Source organism: Diadema setosum, chromosome 14 (assembly GCF_964275005.1).
Source record: "Diadema setosum chromosome 14, eeDiaSeto1, whole genome shotgun sequence".
Lineage (NCBI taxonomy): Eukaryota > Metazoa > Echinodermata > Echinoidea > Diadematoida > Diadematidae > Diadema > Diadema setosum.
The window spans coordinates 19,667,792-19,683,664 of record NC_092698.1 but is presented as its reverse complement, the minus strand read 5'-3'; the positions used below and the strand labels follow the sequence as shown (position 1 = coordinate 19,683,664).

The 15,873-nt window shown below is 38.5% G+C and overlaps 1 protein-coding gene across 2 annotated transcripts; it reads right to left on the bottom strand.

Moving 5' to 3' along the window:
- Window positions 1–3,320: 3,320 nt before the first annotated feature.
- On the bottom strand, window positions 3,321–11,359 carry LOC140238374 (creatine kinase B-type-like). Of its 2 annotated transcripts, none has more exons than XM_072318311.1 (8): window positions 11,259–11,359; window positions 10,253–10,684; window positions 8,924–9,139; window positions 8,149–8,333; window positions 7,749–7,872; window positions 6,713–6,847; window positions 6,299–6,427; window positions 3,321–4,072 (listed from the first exon to the last, which is right to left on the bottom strand). In XM_072318311.1, the coding sequence occupies exons 2-8, from the start codon at window positions 10,643–10,645 to the stop codon at window positions 3,971–3,973; spliced, it is 1,284 nt and encodes a 427-aa protein (XP_072174412.1). In that variant the 5' UTR covers window positions 10,646–10,684; window positions 11,259–11,359; the 3' UTR covers window positions 3,321–3,970. The 2 variants fall into 2 exon arrangements, with proteins under 2 accessions (XP_072174412.1, XP_072174413.1); XM_072318312.1 differs by having other exon boundaries at window positions 10,253–10,675; window positions 11,259–11,332.
- Between the last annotated feature and the right edge of the window lie 4,514 nt (window positions 11,360–15,873).

The window sequence follows — 15,873 nt, the reverse complement described above, 5'->3', positions numbered from 1 at the left end:
TACAAATAATTAGAGCACAATTGAGATACAGAATCACAAAAACAAAGACATAAAAACAATGATAATAATAAAAGGGAAGAGGCAGGAAAAAAGACAATAATAATCCCTCCAGGACTCCAGGAACGACACTCCGAGTTTTGTTTTTAGAGATAGAAACAAACAAAACAAAACAAAATACATTTCATTTTGTTTTGTACAACATTTTTTCTAAGATATTGCCAGATTGGAAAAGACGATACAAGGATGCAGGGCGATCCATGTATATTGCATGTTATATACCATCAAACCTATCACACCCAACAACCTCCACATCGACCCCCACCCCCACCCCTATCTCACTCCTAAACTCTCCCTCTCTCTCTCTCTCTCTCTCTCTCTCTCTCTCTCTCACTCTCACACTCTCTAAGACTATAGAATCCACAAACACATCAGAGGAAAATCACATTACAACCCCTTCTCGTCAAATCCATGAGCAAAAATCTGTGTGAAAAATAATCAGAGAAGTTATTATAAACTTCATAGAGTGAATAGTTAACGACGTTGTGGTTCGAGAGGTTAAACTTGGAGGTCGCCCTGGAACATGAGGAATACCAGTATCACAGTGGACGTGAATACACTTTGTTATTGTACAAGAAACTATTGTCGAGGGTTGCAGAAGTAAAACAACACAGACATGAACAAAATAATTATTTCAGCATAAGGGTGAATTGAGAGTGTGCAAGGAGAGAGATTGGGCTATCTGAAACATATGACAAACACATCAGTACGCTATACATTGATTATGACCACTGGAATATACAAAAAATAAATAACACAAAATCAATATCTACAGCTTAGTTAATAGTAATAATTTATTTTCATATACAGAATGGTGAGGAAACAAAAAAAAAATCATAGATCAAATCGCCATTTCTTGAAGTGAAGTTGTAATTTGTTTCTCTTTTTAGCTGAGAAATACTCAATATCTTTTTGTTTCCTTACAAAGCATTTGAATGCAATAAAATTGGGAAGACCGTTTTTAAGCTTGCAGGTATAAATATAATATTTCAAAAGCAAAAACAAATAGGTCAGAAATTTATCATCATTAAAACCAAATAATTTTTCAAAATTAGAGAGCTTAATAGATTTCCCACATAAGCATGTATAAGGTTATAATATAGCCCAATATTAGTATTGACGGGGTTGCAAAACCAGAGCTGTCAGTAAGTCTCTCGGTAATGCGCATTTCACGCATTTCTCATTTTCTCACCCCGCACATACGACTTTCCTTGGCAAAATTTCATAAAAAATAAATCAATATTTAGAATTGTCTTAAATACTCTTGTGTGTAGTTTAATCCTCATGTAGGCCTATGCCAAATTTGGTGCTTTAAAGGACCCCTGAAATCCAAATGCATGTTGATTTGTGTTGATTTATGATACCCTCAACATCATTTTTGCGGTGAAACGAATATCTAGAAACATTCCATATATTTTTAACGATTTTATCTTCTAATTTTCTTCAGATTACTTGGGAACGCCCACAAAAAATCCTTCCAAACCAATATTCCTCAGATGACCTCATCTGTCAATCATTGACAAATGAGGTCATCTGAGGAATATTGGTTTGGAAGGATTTTTGTTTTTTGTTTTTTGTGGGCGTTCCCGAGTAACCTGAAGAAAAATAAAAGAAAAAATCGTTAAAAATATATGGAATGTTTCTAGATATTTGTTTCACCGCAAAAGTGATGTTGAGGGTATCATCAATCAACACAAATCAACATGCATTTGGATTTCAGGGGCCCTTTAACGCAAAATTGAATAATTGTGCAAAAGCCCCTGGACTGAACTGAATGACCGTGTCAATAATATGTCGCTGGACTAAAGGGATCCCCAGAATCCCTATTGTCTTACGTTAAATGAATCTTTTTTTTACTAAGTACAAAATTATCACCAACAAAAAGAAAAAAAATAACGATGCATCGGATTTCACGATTTCATGTTGAAAAATGCACAAGTTCCGTGCAAGCTCTCCACGATCAAAACTCGTTGGTTTTGACGTGATTGCACAAAGTGACTTTTTATTATACACGCATGAAACGACTGCTCGATATTTGACATTGCTATAATATACAGTTTGCATCGCGATCACGGGGATAGGCCTACGTTATCATGAAGAATGCGGAGGATACTCCTTAGGTCATGCTCCTAGGATTATTTCCTCTACTCCTTCCTGTTCTCCTTCAGAAAAAAAAATGAACACAATAGATAGTGACTGACTTGATGGTGATATAGGTCTTTTTAAGGGGGGGGGGGGTGCCCACTTCCATGCTGCATGGGGAAAAAAACGAATTATACATTGAATCAATTGAGCTGCTTTAAGGGAACTGTTTCGGTGCAAGTTTTTTTTTAGCCTTATATTCTAGAAACCATAACTATGTTGACGAAGTTTGCTTGTTTGGTAAATTTCCTTTCATTTCATTTCAAAGAATGGCGTTGCATGAGCGGGAAACAACGAAAATCCTTCACTGCAGGCATGGTTGCCGAAATCCTCTGAAGATAATACATGTATTGGAAATCATTTACCAAGCATGAGGTCTTCCCATTATTGATTGTGTGTGTGTGTGTGTGTGTGTGTGTGTGTGTGTGTGTGTGTGTGTGTGTGTGTGTGTATTGTTTGCACGTCTTGACTAGCAGACTTACAAGGCAGCTCTAAACGCCTATCTGATATGAATGAACATAGTAATCAGTTCGTTAACTTATGATGACGGTGTTCATCCTTCCGGCGCAGGCGAAGACGACCACAACTTTTAGTATCACTACATTCCGTGACTGCGAAGATGGCTAATCAGTCTGATCCTCGCTCTCATCTTTGGAATGATTACGATAATAATGGGTAAAGTTGTGACTTGCGCGTGAATTGTTAAAGTGAGGAAGAGTTGCAAAGGGTCGTCAGCCTCACTCTCTCGTCCTGGCCCATTTATTTCCAGTGTCAAGATTTAATCAGGACGGCTTAAATTATAATTTGTTATGACAGGGACAAAAAAAACAACAACAAATAAACAAACAAACACGCACACACACACACACAATAAGCGCCGTTTTGGTATGGATTGATTAATGAAATGCGCATTTCTTTGGGAAAGGAAGAAAAGGAGCAATTAAAACTAACGCCATCAGTGATCGCTGAAAGACAATGAGATTATCCTTTGGCTGTGATGCGTCATGTGGTAAAATTTGTCTTTTTCATTGAAGGGGTTCTATACCTGCTGATGATAGCTGCTTATACATCTAACCTTGAAGTACACACTGACAAACGACACACATAAAGTCACACGCAAATGTGAGTTATTTACTTTTATTTGCTATCTCGATGTATGACTTGAACTGGCGAATATTTATTGAGAACCACAATCAATCACGAGTGTTGACTTGCTCGAAGTTACATAGTTTGAGTCAAAGATGTTTCTCTTCGTAATTGCAAATATGGTCAGTCAGGAATATGTTGCAATGGTCGTTACCTTGCCAGAGATAGATATTGATTTCTGAGAATAATCTCCTCCGAACTTTCCAACTTTGGATACATAAATATATTTCATCACCTGATCGTCACAATTACAGGAAAAAAAAGAAGAAATAAGTATCGTCTATTATCATATCGTCATAATTTTCTGCTGTCAAAAAGAGAATTTTTACTCCTATAAAAATCGAAGTGCAGTGCAGTACACCTTTAAATAGTAATTTATTTCATGCTCTGTATAAAGAACGTTGATATTTCAGTATAGACACTTGTCGAGATAAATACAGCTGAGTTACATTCATAATGGCGACAGGTAAGTTAATTGAATTCTTTCACTCATGATGATACAAAATAATGATAACTATCGCCACTAGCGAAAATCTATAATATATACTCTTTGTTATTTCATATAAGTTAATTGCAAATACAGGTTACATGATTGTCTTAATGTGTTATTATGGTGTTGTGACATCTACTTGGGGATGAGGTGTTCAATGGACCGACCCTTTTCCAACAACTTCTCCATCTTGACGAGGAGGTCGACTCCGTCAATGACTCGCTGGACGAGTTGGACCTTGGAGGGAAAAAGTGGGAAGACATCTCAGTTTTATGTTTTTATGTTTGTTTTTCCTCTCAGGTGACATCAAAGTGAAATACCACGTCATGATTACGTTGCCATTAATACACGAATGGGAGAAGTTGCATTAAATTCGACTACTGAATGAGAAAGTTTCGACAATCTATTTCACATTTCACATCACTATTTTTGATAAATTTCGATCATTATTGTTGGAAAAGAAAGAATTGAAATATTTGTTTTAACCAGGGAGGTTTCCTCTCACCTCCCTGTTTTAACAGAGTATTTATGAAATATTATACTATCGGTTACAGCAACAACAACAAGAAAAAAAAGAGAAACTAGATGAGATGATGACGTCACTGTCGTACAACTCAGAATATATTTAGTCTGCACATATTTTTGTCAAAAAAAAATGGCAACTATGCGATCCCCTCAGAAAGCTTGATTGTTGTTATTGCTTCAACCGTTCAATCAAAATGCGAAGGATGTGATTGATTATTCTGTATTTCATTCAAAGAATAACATCTCTGGCGATGAACAATTCAGTAGATTAACATGAGCTGACGATGGCTATTAAAATATTATCTAATTTGTAATTTGCGTGATAATGACCGAATTAATGATTTCTTGAAAACATCAAAAACGTTACATGTACAAAATACCATGGCTTTTTCAGTGTACTTCCGCTTTCATTGAATAAGCTGCGATCTCCTCATTTGGTCTCACTCAAAATAAAACTCAACAAGTCATCGTAAGCATATGCAAGGGGGTCACATTTCCTTTGAAGCAATATTGTCCATCTACAAACCATTTTAATTGAGAATGTTCGTGACCAAACAAGCCCTGTATGGGGGTCATTAGCTATTTTATCAGGCGTTTTGTCAAATATTTCTTCTGACAAATTTGCTCTCAGCCAACCAGATGCAAGGATTTCGATAGCTTAAAAAGATTTCAGAAAAAAAAATCCGACACAATGCTTGATGAAATGATCTCCTTCATGTATTGTGTTAAATATGAAAAACGTAAATTCTCCTCGTCAGCCGTTGTTGTATGTGAGTATGCATGTACGCGTTTACATTATAATTACGTTTATTACCAATCGCTGAACACTTAAAAACTGGCATGAGTTTACAATGTCTGGTATGCTACCGCTTTTGGCGCCATTAAAAATGTTAGGAACAGGGTAATGACACGCAAAAAGCTGCACTTATGCAAGTGCATATTAATACATGCCCGCATCTTTTCTCATTAGAATACGAGCGTTGGCTTCCAGACAGACAGGACACATACTTCTCAAGCTCGCGCTATATCGTAAACAAGAGATCATGTTAAAAATTGAATGAATAAATAAATCACTGAGATTACAGCTTGGTTGCCGATTTAATTACGTGCCCCATCTGTAAATAATTTTCCATAGACCTACATGTTAGAATATCAAACATGCTTCAACACGCAGGAGATTCAATGTCGTATGTGCTACAAAACCATCCCAGTACACCAAGTAGTTTCACTAAAATATTTCATTGCAGTCAGTGTCATGTAGGCCTATTTGCACATAGAGGGTTTTCTGTTCAAATTTCACCCAGAGGTCTGTTGAGTAAGACTAAGGTTTCAAGACCAAACATATTTACGTGTTTTTGATAATTTGAGTATTTCGCTTTGATTTGGTCTGTACAAAATAAAAGGTACACAAAGTACGGATTGTCTTTGTGTGTATGTGTGAATGTGGTGACATGTGTGTGTGCCATCAATGCGTTGTATGGTGAGTAACTGTATGATGATAAAGTTTCCTGCATGGGGATTTCTCCATCATTTCCTCACACAATCACACTTCGTTTGCTTGAATGAAAATACACTTTGTGACGGTATAACTGGATGAAGGTAATGAAAACCTCAGAGTAACACTGGAGTTTTAGAACCTAACAGTCCAATACCGTAGTACACAGTGTCCAAAGTCCTAGGCACAAAAAAAAAAAAAGGCATAACCACTGTGAAAACGTAAACAATTAATGTAGAATTGTCATGTTGACAGTACATGACTTTCAGGGTGCATGGTTTGATATCGTAACGTCAGACACTATATTTTTGGGTCTTGCGTTTGATAGCGTGCTTGTTTTATTCGTGCGTGTCACTTGAAACGATTAAGTCTTTCCCGTATGAGCGAAATTATCTACGTGGGCTATTATGAAGGAAAAAATACTAGCAGTTAAGTATTCTTACCTCGGATTGGCCAAGGCGATCCAAGTTCGAAATGTCGAAGGTGTCACCGACGGTGGCGCTGTCCACTCCGCCAGTTCCTCGCTTTTGGAGCCTCAGCCTGTCCAGAATGGTGTCGAGACGCTGGATGTCCTGTATTTAGTCAACCACAAAAGAAAAGAGGGTGCTGTTTTTCAAAAACAGATATTCCGGTGCATGGAAATCAGCTGTCATACAGTAATCAGAAATAATACCTTTTTTGTCATGACGGAGATAGCATGAAAGTGTCCTGCATGGACGTGTCAAGAAGGCTTTTGTCAAAGTGCGCTTGCTTAGAAAATTAAACAACAAACACAAACAAATACAATTCACATCCTTCGGTAACAGATGGTATTTTGTATTGATTAGGGAAAGGGGATATGCCGTAGGCTCTCTTACCTTTGAGAGATGAGGGATGCGAATGTGCACTCCTGCGCGCAGCCCGGTGCCGAGGTTTGAGGGGCAAGTGAGTATGTAGCCGAGATGTTCACTCCACATGAACTCCCAGCCTTTCGCCTTGATCAGATCTTCAACCTGATGCAAACAGACAAACAGAATTACGTTAAAATCTATTCACATTAGTAGATTGACTCCCAATATAGACTTGCGTTTCCTGTCATTGCACATAGTATAAAATAATATAACCTTGTGTTCATCTCATTTTGTAAATGGTAGGTAATTTTGGTAATGATATGTATGTAAAACGAAGAATCAAGAAATAAACTAGTAATGCATTATTTCGCCAATAAGATGAGTTTATTGAGCGACTCAAATTTTGGAGCGCTCTTTAACCTAATTTTGTAACTTATGGTACGTTGATGAGTACATATGTCTATATCATAACATGTGATAATACAAAGAATAGTTAATTGAACACCATTGTTACGTAATAAACATGTCAATGTCCTCCTCCTTATGCGTGGTATACCTTGACTACATTGCGTCTACATGGCAACATCATTGTAAAGGGTACGCGCTCTCATAGCAACCAATTCTGTGTATATGAGTGCGCGCTCTTCATGTTCAATTTATGTTTTGGTATTGACATTCCCCGTCGAGACTCCTGAAGAAGGTGGAGGCCACCGAAAATTTGAGTCGCTCAATAAACTCATTCTTATTGGCTAAATAATGCATTACTAGTTTATTTCTTGATTCTTCGTTATATTGGAGCCAATACGTGAATTCGCAACATATATATATATATATATATATATATATATATATAACAAATAAGAGCAGATCATTCTATTTCACCACAAATGAAACGAGTACGATCGCTCACAATGACGACACTAATGATGATGATTAACTACGATCTTATGGTAGGAATTTTTCAACGTCAACGGGACATCAAAGAGGTCAAGGACCAGTGATGCCATCCCAAGAGATGTGGGAGAATACGGTGTGGTAAGTTGGAGTCGATACTAAACCGTACCTGGTTGAGTCCTCGGCAGAATCTCTCGAAGACCCTCCTCATGTTTCCGCCCTTCTCCATGGAGATGATGCGGGTGTGGTCCTCCTCGTTGATCCAGACCAGGAAGTTCTTGTTGTCATTGTGCCTGTTGACCCGTCAATCAACGACATGAGCCATACAACGACGTCATTAGAGATGATACCACTCTGTCATCATCATAGTAACCTACTGCAATCAATAATGTTCCCATCTTTCTCTTTAAAAAGTGAAATAAATGAATTCAACGTAAATAGAAAGACCATCTTAATATAATTTTATAGAGAAACGGGTAGATGGACAATGAATGAACCAACGAATGCATTTATGAAATTTGAAGAAGGAAAAAAAGAAGGTGAATAGTATAAACAGATTTTCTCTTTACCAGATGCCTCGTGCATCGGGCCAGTCACGTGCCATCCCCGCACAGGTCAGAAGGGGCGACACGGGTTTGTCGAAGAGGAAGTGGTCGTCAATCAGCTGCTGCTGCTCGTCCTCCGTCATGTTCGCCAGCGCGAAGTAGCGTCCCCGGAGATCGCCCCTCAGTCCCATGAGGGCGTCGACAACCACCTGGATGTAAAATACATTTTGATTTATCGTGGTTTGTTTTTTTTTTTTAGGCTAGTTTATTTATTTGTTTGTTTACTTGAGTTGATTAGATTCGACACTAATGAGCAAGGCGTTGGCGTATGAAGGTGCTTTTGTCAGTGAGGTGTTGTCTGCAATAATGAAAGCAATTGATATATCTCGGCTTATACACTCGAGTCGTCTGTGAATGCGTATTCGTTGAACACTCTATGGACAAATATTTTAGAACGAAAACTAATTATTACAATGACTCTGGCATCTCTCATACACGAGGACGGCATTAAGAAATAAAAAGTGAAGGTGATGCCCAGAACCCTGAAAGGCGGAAGGTCTGTTTACACAGACATTCTATCATTCAGATGTCGAAAAAACAAAACAAAAACAAAAACAAAAGTGAACGGCCCACATGACGACTATAAATCCATGTATACTAGTCTAGTATACCACAGTCCTCCATTCCACTGTAATATACTGCATTAGTGGCAATACATTATCGTTATAAATTTCCATTGCTTTGTATTTTTATTATTGTCGACGCTTCCCTACGAGAAATAGTGAGGTCAAGCCTATACCTGCTCCACCATGCGCCTCTCAGCGCGGTTGCAGGCCGGTGGGAGACTGAGTCCACGGATGCTTCGTCCGGTTCGCACGCGGGAAGATAGGACATACTTGGAGTCGAGCATACCGCCTCGAATCTTGGACGCATCCAAGTCTGTCGGGTGGGTGTCGTCGGGACCGTAGCCATTGTGTCGTTCGTCGATTACGGGATCGAACAGTTCCTTGAACACCTGCGCAAAGAAAGTCGGAAAGAAAATTGTTGTAATAACCAATATGAATGAAACTCACCATAGACACGATTTCTTTAATCAAAGACAGGTGTTATTTGTAGATTTTAAATTATAAGCCAACTGTTGTTTCCATGAATTTCGCATGTATGATTTCCAATGTCAAAGCCTGCATTCTTTTAATTTCAAGATCTTTTTCTTTTAATTTCCATCTATAGAGGGGATTTTCAACGGACTTCCAAAAAAAAAAAAAAAAAACCTCAACGGCGCCTCATCCAGGTTATCTAAACTATATCGACGAGTTAATGAATGTTAATGGTACACTTTCTGAGCTAGACGCGGGCAAAGTATTTGCAACATCTTTGGTAAAATGATCATTCTCCTTTGTTTAATGAGGGAATTAGTGAAAACGCATTTGCTGCTGTACATTTATGAAGGATTATATACTGAAAAACCATTTTCCTTCACGACTATGTATGTCCATGATTTCTCTTATTATGGCTACTACTAAACACTGATTAATTCAGTGCTTTTTTACGTCTACGTAAAGGATAATTATTATTTGTCAACCAGTTGCAGCATTACATTTTTGCTCTATAATCAAGTTCAGAACTGAAGCCTTGGTTGACTTTTATTGCTATATTGTGAGACATTACCAAATACGTAAAAGGTAAGACAAACCAACAAGGCTTTTGAAAACAAGGGTATAGGAAAATGCCGATGAGTCCCGGAAGAACAAAAACGACAACGCAACAATAAAAGGACACTCATCGTGACGTAAATTGACATGATGCGCCAAGTTATGTTTAGTCTTCAGTAGGCATAGGCCTATAATTCCTCCTTGCAAGACACGTACTGGCCGAGGCTGAGGCAGACAGCGACTGCAAGTTTAGGCGAACTTTTCTGACGTTGCAACATCCTGGAAAGGACGAGTATAACTTGTCCATGAACTGCTGTCAACAGCATCTAACAGGAAAACTATTATCTAATTCGACCTGAGTGGACTAGCTGATTCTCTCCATTAGCTTTTAATTGGAAAAGGCATGGGATAAAAATTTAGTGTGCAAATTGAGTCAGAAAAAAAGGATAACTGAACAGATGGAATATTCTCGTCACCTCATAGGATTCTTCGTCACCGGCAACCATTCCGACCGTCTTGATGAACGGATGTCCCGGGTTGTCGACTCCAGTTTGTATGCACTCGTCCAAGGTGTAGCCGTTGGGCGTGCTCAGTCTGCTCAGGCGGCCGTACATGCCGGGTGTCAGGTGAGACGACATCACACTGTTGTGCGTCGAGAGGTCAGGGTAGTTGGCCGAAGGCGGGAAGTTGGACTTCTGTCCAAAATTCTGCTTTTGGGTACCGTCTGGCTCGACAGAGCAGCACGCGGCAGCCTGTGTCTGGCGCTGAGGGGATGTAAGGCAAGTGAGCCCGATGCCCACTCCAGTGGCCGCGGCCGCCATGGCCGCTACGCCGCGCGGACCCAGTCGCTGCCATACTGCAGAGGCCATTTCAGATAGTGTGTCCGTGATGACTTGTCCCTAGGATACCTCGAGAGAGGACACAAGATAACTAACTCTACGTTTCATGCGATCCTCCTAAAATCTCTTAGAATCTACTGTATTGAGGGACATGGATGAACATCGACTCAAGCAAGCCATCTCCTGCATCAGGTTGTAGTAATGCGGCAGACGAACGGAAGATATTTGATTTGCGGTAAATAATCGCTTATTGACTTAAAATCCCTCTGATTCAGAATGAAGCTAGAGTAAAAAAAAAAAACAAAAAAAAAAACACACACCCCACAATAACATACAATAAGCAAACAACAACAACGAATAACCTGACAAACAATGTCTCTTTCTAGAACACGATAAAATGCATCCATACATCCATCCTATGGGTGGAAAAAACATTTACGAGGGTATCAAGATGACGAACAGTGACGAATCGAAATGATGGAATCTTGAGCGTGGGGGGGGGGGGGAGGGTAGGGCCAGCGAACCCATGAGAACGAAACGCCCCATGTTTTCAAGAATGATGGAAAACGAACTGATTTTGTGCACATAGAAGGGCTTACCGACCTCACAAGAACGCCGCAGATCTTCACTTATTAATTCTTACCTTTTTTTACTTTTCTTACTGCTTGCCCAGCCCGACCAGTCGACGTCTTCTTGTGTTTGGGGATTCTAGATGACTGATGTTGCTATGGTCAAGGATGCCGATTTGTTTGATGATAATGCACGCGGACGCGCCCCCATACCACTACGCGCACCCCCTGTCACGACAAGATTTCTGGGGTTGCTATATGACGTCACATTTATTGCGCTGATCAGAAACAAAGCTTTGATGATGACGTCACTACGCATATAGACAGTGCTGAAGGAAAACTGCAGTGCATCTGGCAAGGATGACAATCGGAACTATACTGTAGTGTACAGACAGTACGTAAACCCATTCCATTCTTCTTTTTCTTCTTGTTCTTGTTTTTCTCCTCCTCCTCCCCCTCCTCCTTCTTCTGGTTAAGTCTGCCTCCTTCAATTAGCTGAAGCTTCTTGCAGACCGTGTGTGTTCACAGACAGTTTTTCTACTTCCAGATGAGTATTATTTTCATCACACAATGTGATACAGTTTATTTACAGATATTTACAAGCACAAGATATATTAATACGGAAAACAAAGATCATGCACTGCGCAACTGTCATCAACCGTCTGTCGATTACGGATGGATCCAACAGATGGTGCTGCAACAATTTCCGAGAACAGCGCATTCAAGCTCCTTGTGTTCCGGAAAGAACGAATGACGGCGCGAGTCAGTTCTAAAGGGTTCTTTCATAATTTATATCATTCTTCAATCCGGGGTTTTAAATGTTTGTTGGTTCAAGTTTTTCCTGGCTAAAAGGTCATTCTCACACAACATTTATTGATCAGTGTCATTATCATGGTATCTAACAGTGTCTCAACCCCACGTCCAACCATCGTTAAAGGGGATGGCTAATAACTGATCAGTGGGAATCAGTGGGAATGCTGGAGGATGATTGTTCCAATCCTTGTGGGATTCATTTAAGAGTACAATATTATATATCTATTGTTGTGTGAAATTTATTTGCCTCAGAATGGTCGCATATTCAAGTAATGTGCAGTTTAATGTTTCCAGGTTAGCGTGCCTGGTCAGTGACGGGGCATTAATCTGCATGCACATTACTTGAATAAGCCAGTTCGGAGTTAGCTCATGGGCACATTGGTCCGAATGACCTTTCTTTTTTCTCAGTCGGTTAGGGGCATTCACTCATTTTAGAGCGACATAATGCGTAAGCTTTACATAACAATTTATGGAATTCATTGATCCTGTTCAAACAAAGAATGAACTTGCGCAGACCAGATGACCACAATGATCCGTCAATTAACACGATGGGAAAGCATCCATTTCATTATTTTGCATTGTATGTATTAGCAATCTCTTTCTATTGATATTGTCAAATACCATTTTTGCGGTCAGGTGGATGTGCTGGCAAACAGCATTTACAAGGATTACATGAATAATCATTACATCACAGATGCTTATCCCAGTGAATTTAAAAACCAACACACCTGTTGGTACGATTGACCTTTCTTCTGCTCATGCGCAAAGTGGAACTCCGAACTGGCTTATATGAGACCGTTCTGAAGCAAATAATTTTTACACAACAGTAGATATATAATGTACTCTTAAATGAATCCCACATCAAGGATTGGAACAATAATATTATCCCTCAGCATTCCCACTGATTCCCACTGATCGGTTACTAGCCATCCCCTTTAAAGGGATGATACAGTATTGGTGGAGATGAAAATTGGGCTTTAACTTTTTTGTTGTTGTAAGAAACCAAGAAAACACTTATGAAACAGTACAGAGCATACCATTTTAAGAGGAATTCAAAGTTTATTTGATAAAAATTAGGTTTGGAATAGCTGAAACATCCAAAAACAAAGTAAAACAAAACGATCGTAATAAAATATGGGTCCCACACTTTGTTAGGATGGCTCTGTTTTGGATATCTCGGCCATTTCAAAACCAATTTTCATCAAATAAACATTGAATCCCTCCTGGAATTACATGCTCTTTCATACCAATTTTATAAGAAGTTTCTCAATATCTCACCAAAAATGATAAAAACCTTAAGTTAAGTCTCAACCAAAACCATACGATCCCTTTGAAGGGGACTTTACAGGGCCGGGGTATTATTATCATTATTATTATTATTATTTTTTTTTTTTAAAGTGAGAGGGTCCATCAGTTCATGGGAACAAGGACGTCTATTCATTTTGAGGATGAAGGGGGAAGACATTGTTGATGACAATGGTGTCCCATACAAAGTCGGCTGACAAGCAACAAAAAAAACAAAACAAAACAAAACAAAACAAAACAAAACAAAACTAACAAACAAAACAGAACAGAACAAAACAAAACAAAAACAAAAAACAAACAAAAACTAACCAAAAAAAAAAAAACCCCAAAACAAAACAAAAACAGAACAAAGGAGTAGGAAGACTATCAACACAGTTATGTACAACAATTCGTGATGTCACAGTTAAGGCAGCGATATGAAAAAGATAGATAGGTCCTATCTTGATTTCCTATAATACACATTTTCGTTTTCACCTTTGTCAGTGGGCAAAGGAATGATATTCCACGTAAAATAATGTCAGTAACGTGTTAAAATAGAGCGTTATGCTTTTCATGAATTTACAAAAAATGAAAATAAAGATGAAATTTGCATCTATGGCGCGACTTTTATTTCGTTTATCTAAACAAAATAGTGTAAGTCTTCAGTCCACAGCTATACGGCAGTATTATCGTCATGATGGTATTTTTATGTAGCAGAATAACAATGATGATTAAAATAGTACCAGTTCACCAGTATCTTTATTTTCCCACCAAGGACATTGATTTGCCGGCGTTTGAATGTTTGTATGTTGTAGGCAATATCATCAAAACAAATTTCGATTAAAGTTCAGGTGCAGGAAGGGCCGCGATAGATCATGTTTACGGTGGTGATCTCGACCATGATACGGATGCTTACCTGCGTGCACAATAATTTTCAGACCTATACCGGGTGTCCCAAAAAAAAAAAACGGAACGGCGGATTTTCAGTGCCTTGCGTTCTAAAAGTTACATATTTTTTGACGTCATTAAAAAGAGCATCTTCCGCAGAAGACAATGATACCAAAATCATTAAATTTGGTTCCGTACTTTTTATTCTACGCCAATTTCTGTAAATGCAGTTATTTTCAAATTTCGCCGGATTTAATATGAGATAATAATTTGGGTGCGACGAGCGTTCCATACGGTGAATTGTGTAAGCTCGTTGATCCCACTGACGAACTCAAACACTACGTAGTGTTTGAGTTCAGTGGTTGATCCATGTCAAGATACAGCTTTCACACTGGGCGCGCGTGACACACAGACACACACACACACACACACACACTTTTTTCTGTTTTTCAATGATATTTTATTGATTTCATTCAAATTAATCATAAATCAACCCATTCTGGGTGTAACATGAACATAAGAACGGTACAAATGCCATTCAAAAGACAAATCCATTACCAACTTAATACTGCCCATCATCTCCCTTCAAACATAACAACTCGATTATAAATCAATCCTACTGACCATTTCTTCACGAGAAAGTATTGACATGTACAAAAAAATGTATATTTATATATGTATCTTTGACACACACACACACACACACACACACACACACACACACACACACACACATACTGTTTTTTTCCTGGCCCGCGCCCATTGTGAAAGCTGTATCGTTTGTTGAAATGGATCACTGAGCTTACACAATATTCACCGTATGGATCGCGTGTCGCGCTCAAATTATTATCTCATAAGTCGCAAAAATCCGGCGAAATTTGAAAATGACTGTATTTACAGAAATTGGCGTAGAATAAAAAGTGCTAAACCAAATTTAATGATTTTGGTATCATTGTCTTCTGCGGAAGATGCTCTGTCTAATGATGTCAAAAAATATATCACTTTTAAAACGCAAGTTACTGAAAATCCACCGTTCCGCTTTTTTTGGGCCACCCGGTATAGTAGCGACCCTTGAAGAAAATTTGCGCTGCGAGTGTTTATCGTAGCTTTTTTTTTCCATTCTTATTCTTCATCTTTTCCGTCTTCTTTTTTTCCCTCTTTCTCTTCTTCTTCGGCTAATTATTATTGTTATTATTATTATTATTATTATTGTTATTATTATTATTATTATCATCATCATCATTAACATTATAATTGTTAGTTTATTAACTATTGTTTACTATTTGTGTTAGGCCTTTTATAATGTTAGTATATCATTCACAGAGTATAGAAGCAAGCGCTACGTACTCTTTGGTAACATTATTGTTTGTATAGTTTCATGATCAATTACATTAAACTTATGCCTCAGAGTAGGGCAATTTGGCAATCAGTCATCAAAAATTGTTCCATGTTGTGAGCTCTTCTCCTTTTCCAACAAGACGATTATTCCGTCCGAAAAAAAAGATACCTAATGCTCTTCCCTTAATTAGACACCTCTTGGTTCCGTTCAATCAAGGAGGTTCAAGAGAATGGAGTCACAACTCTTATTCCCTTTGAAACCATGTTCGAAGCCGCCACTCAAAAATAGAGCTGGAGCTGCCCCACAGATAGGAAACAATAATATTGATTCATGTGTCATTGCATAACGACCAGGTACCTTCTATA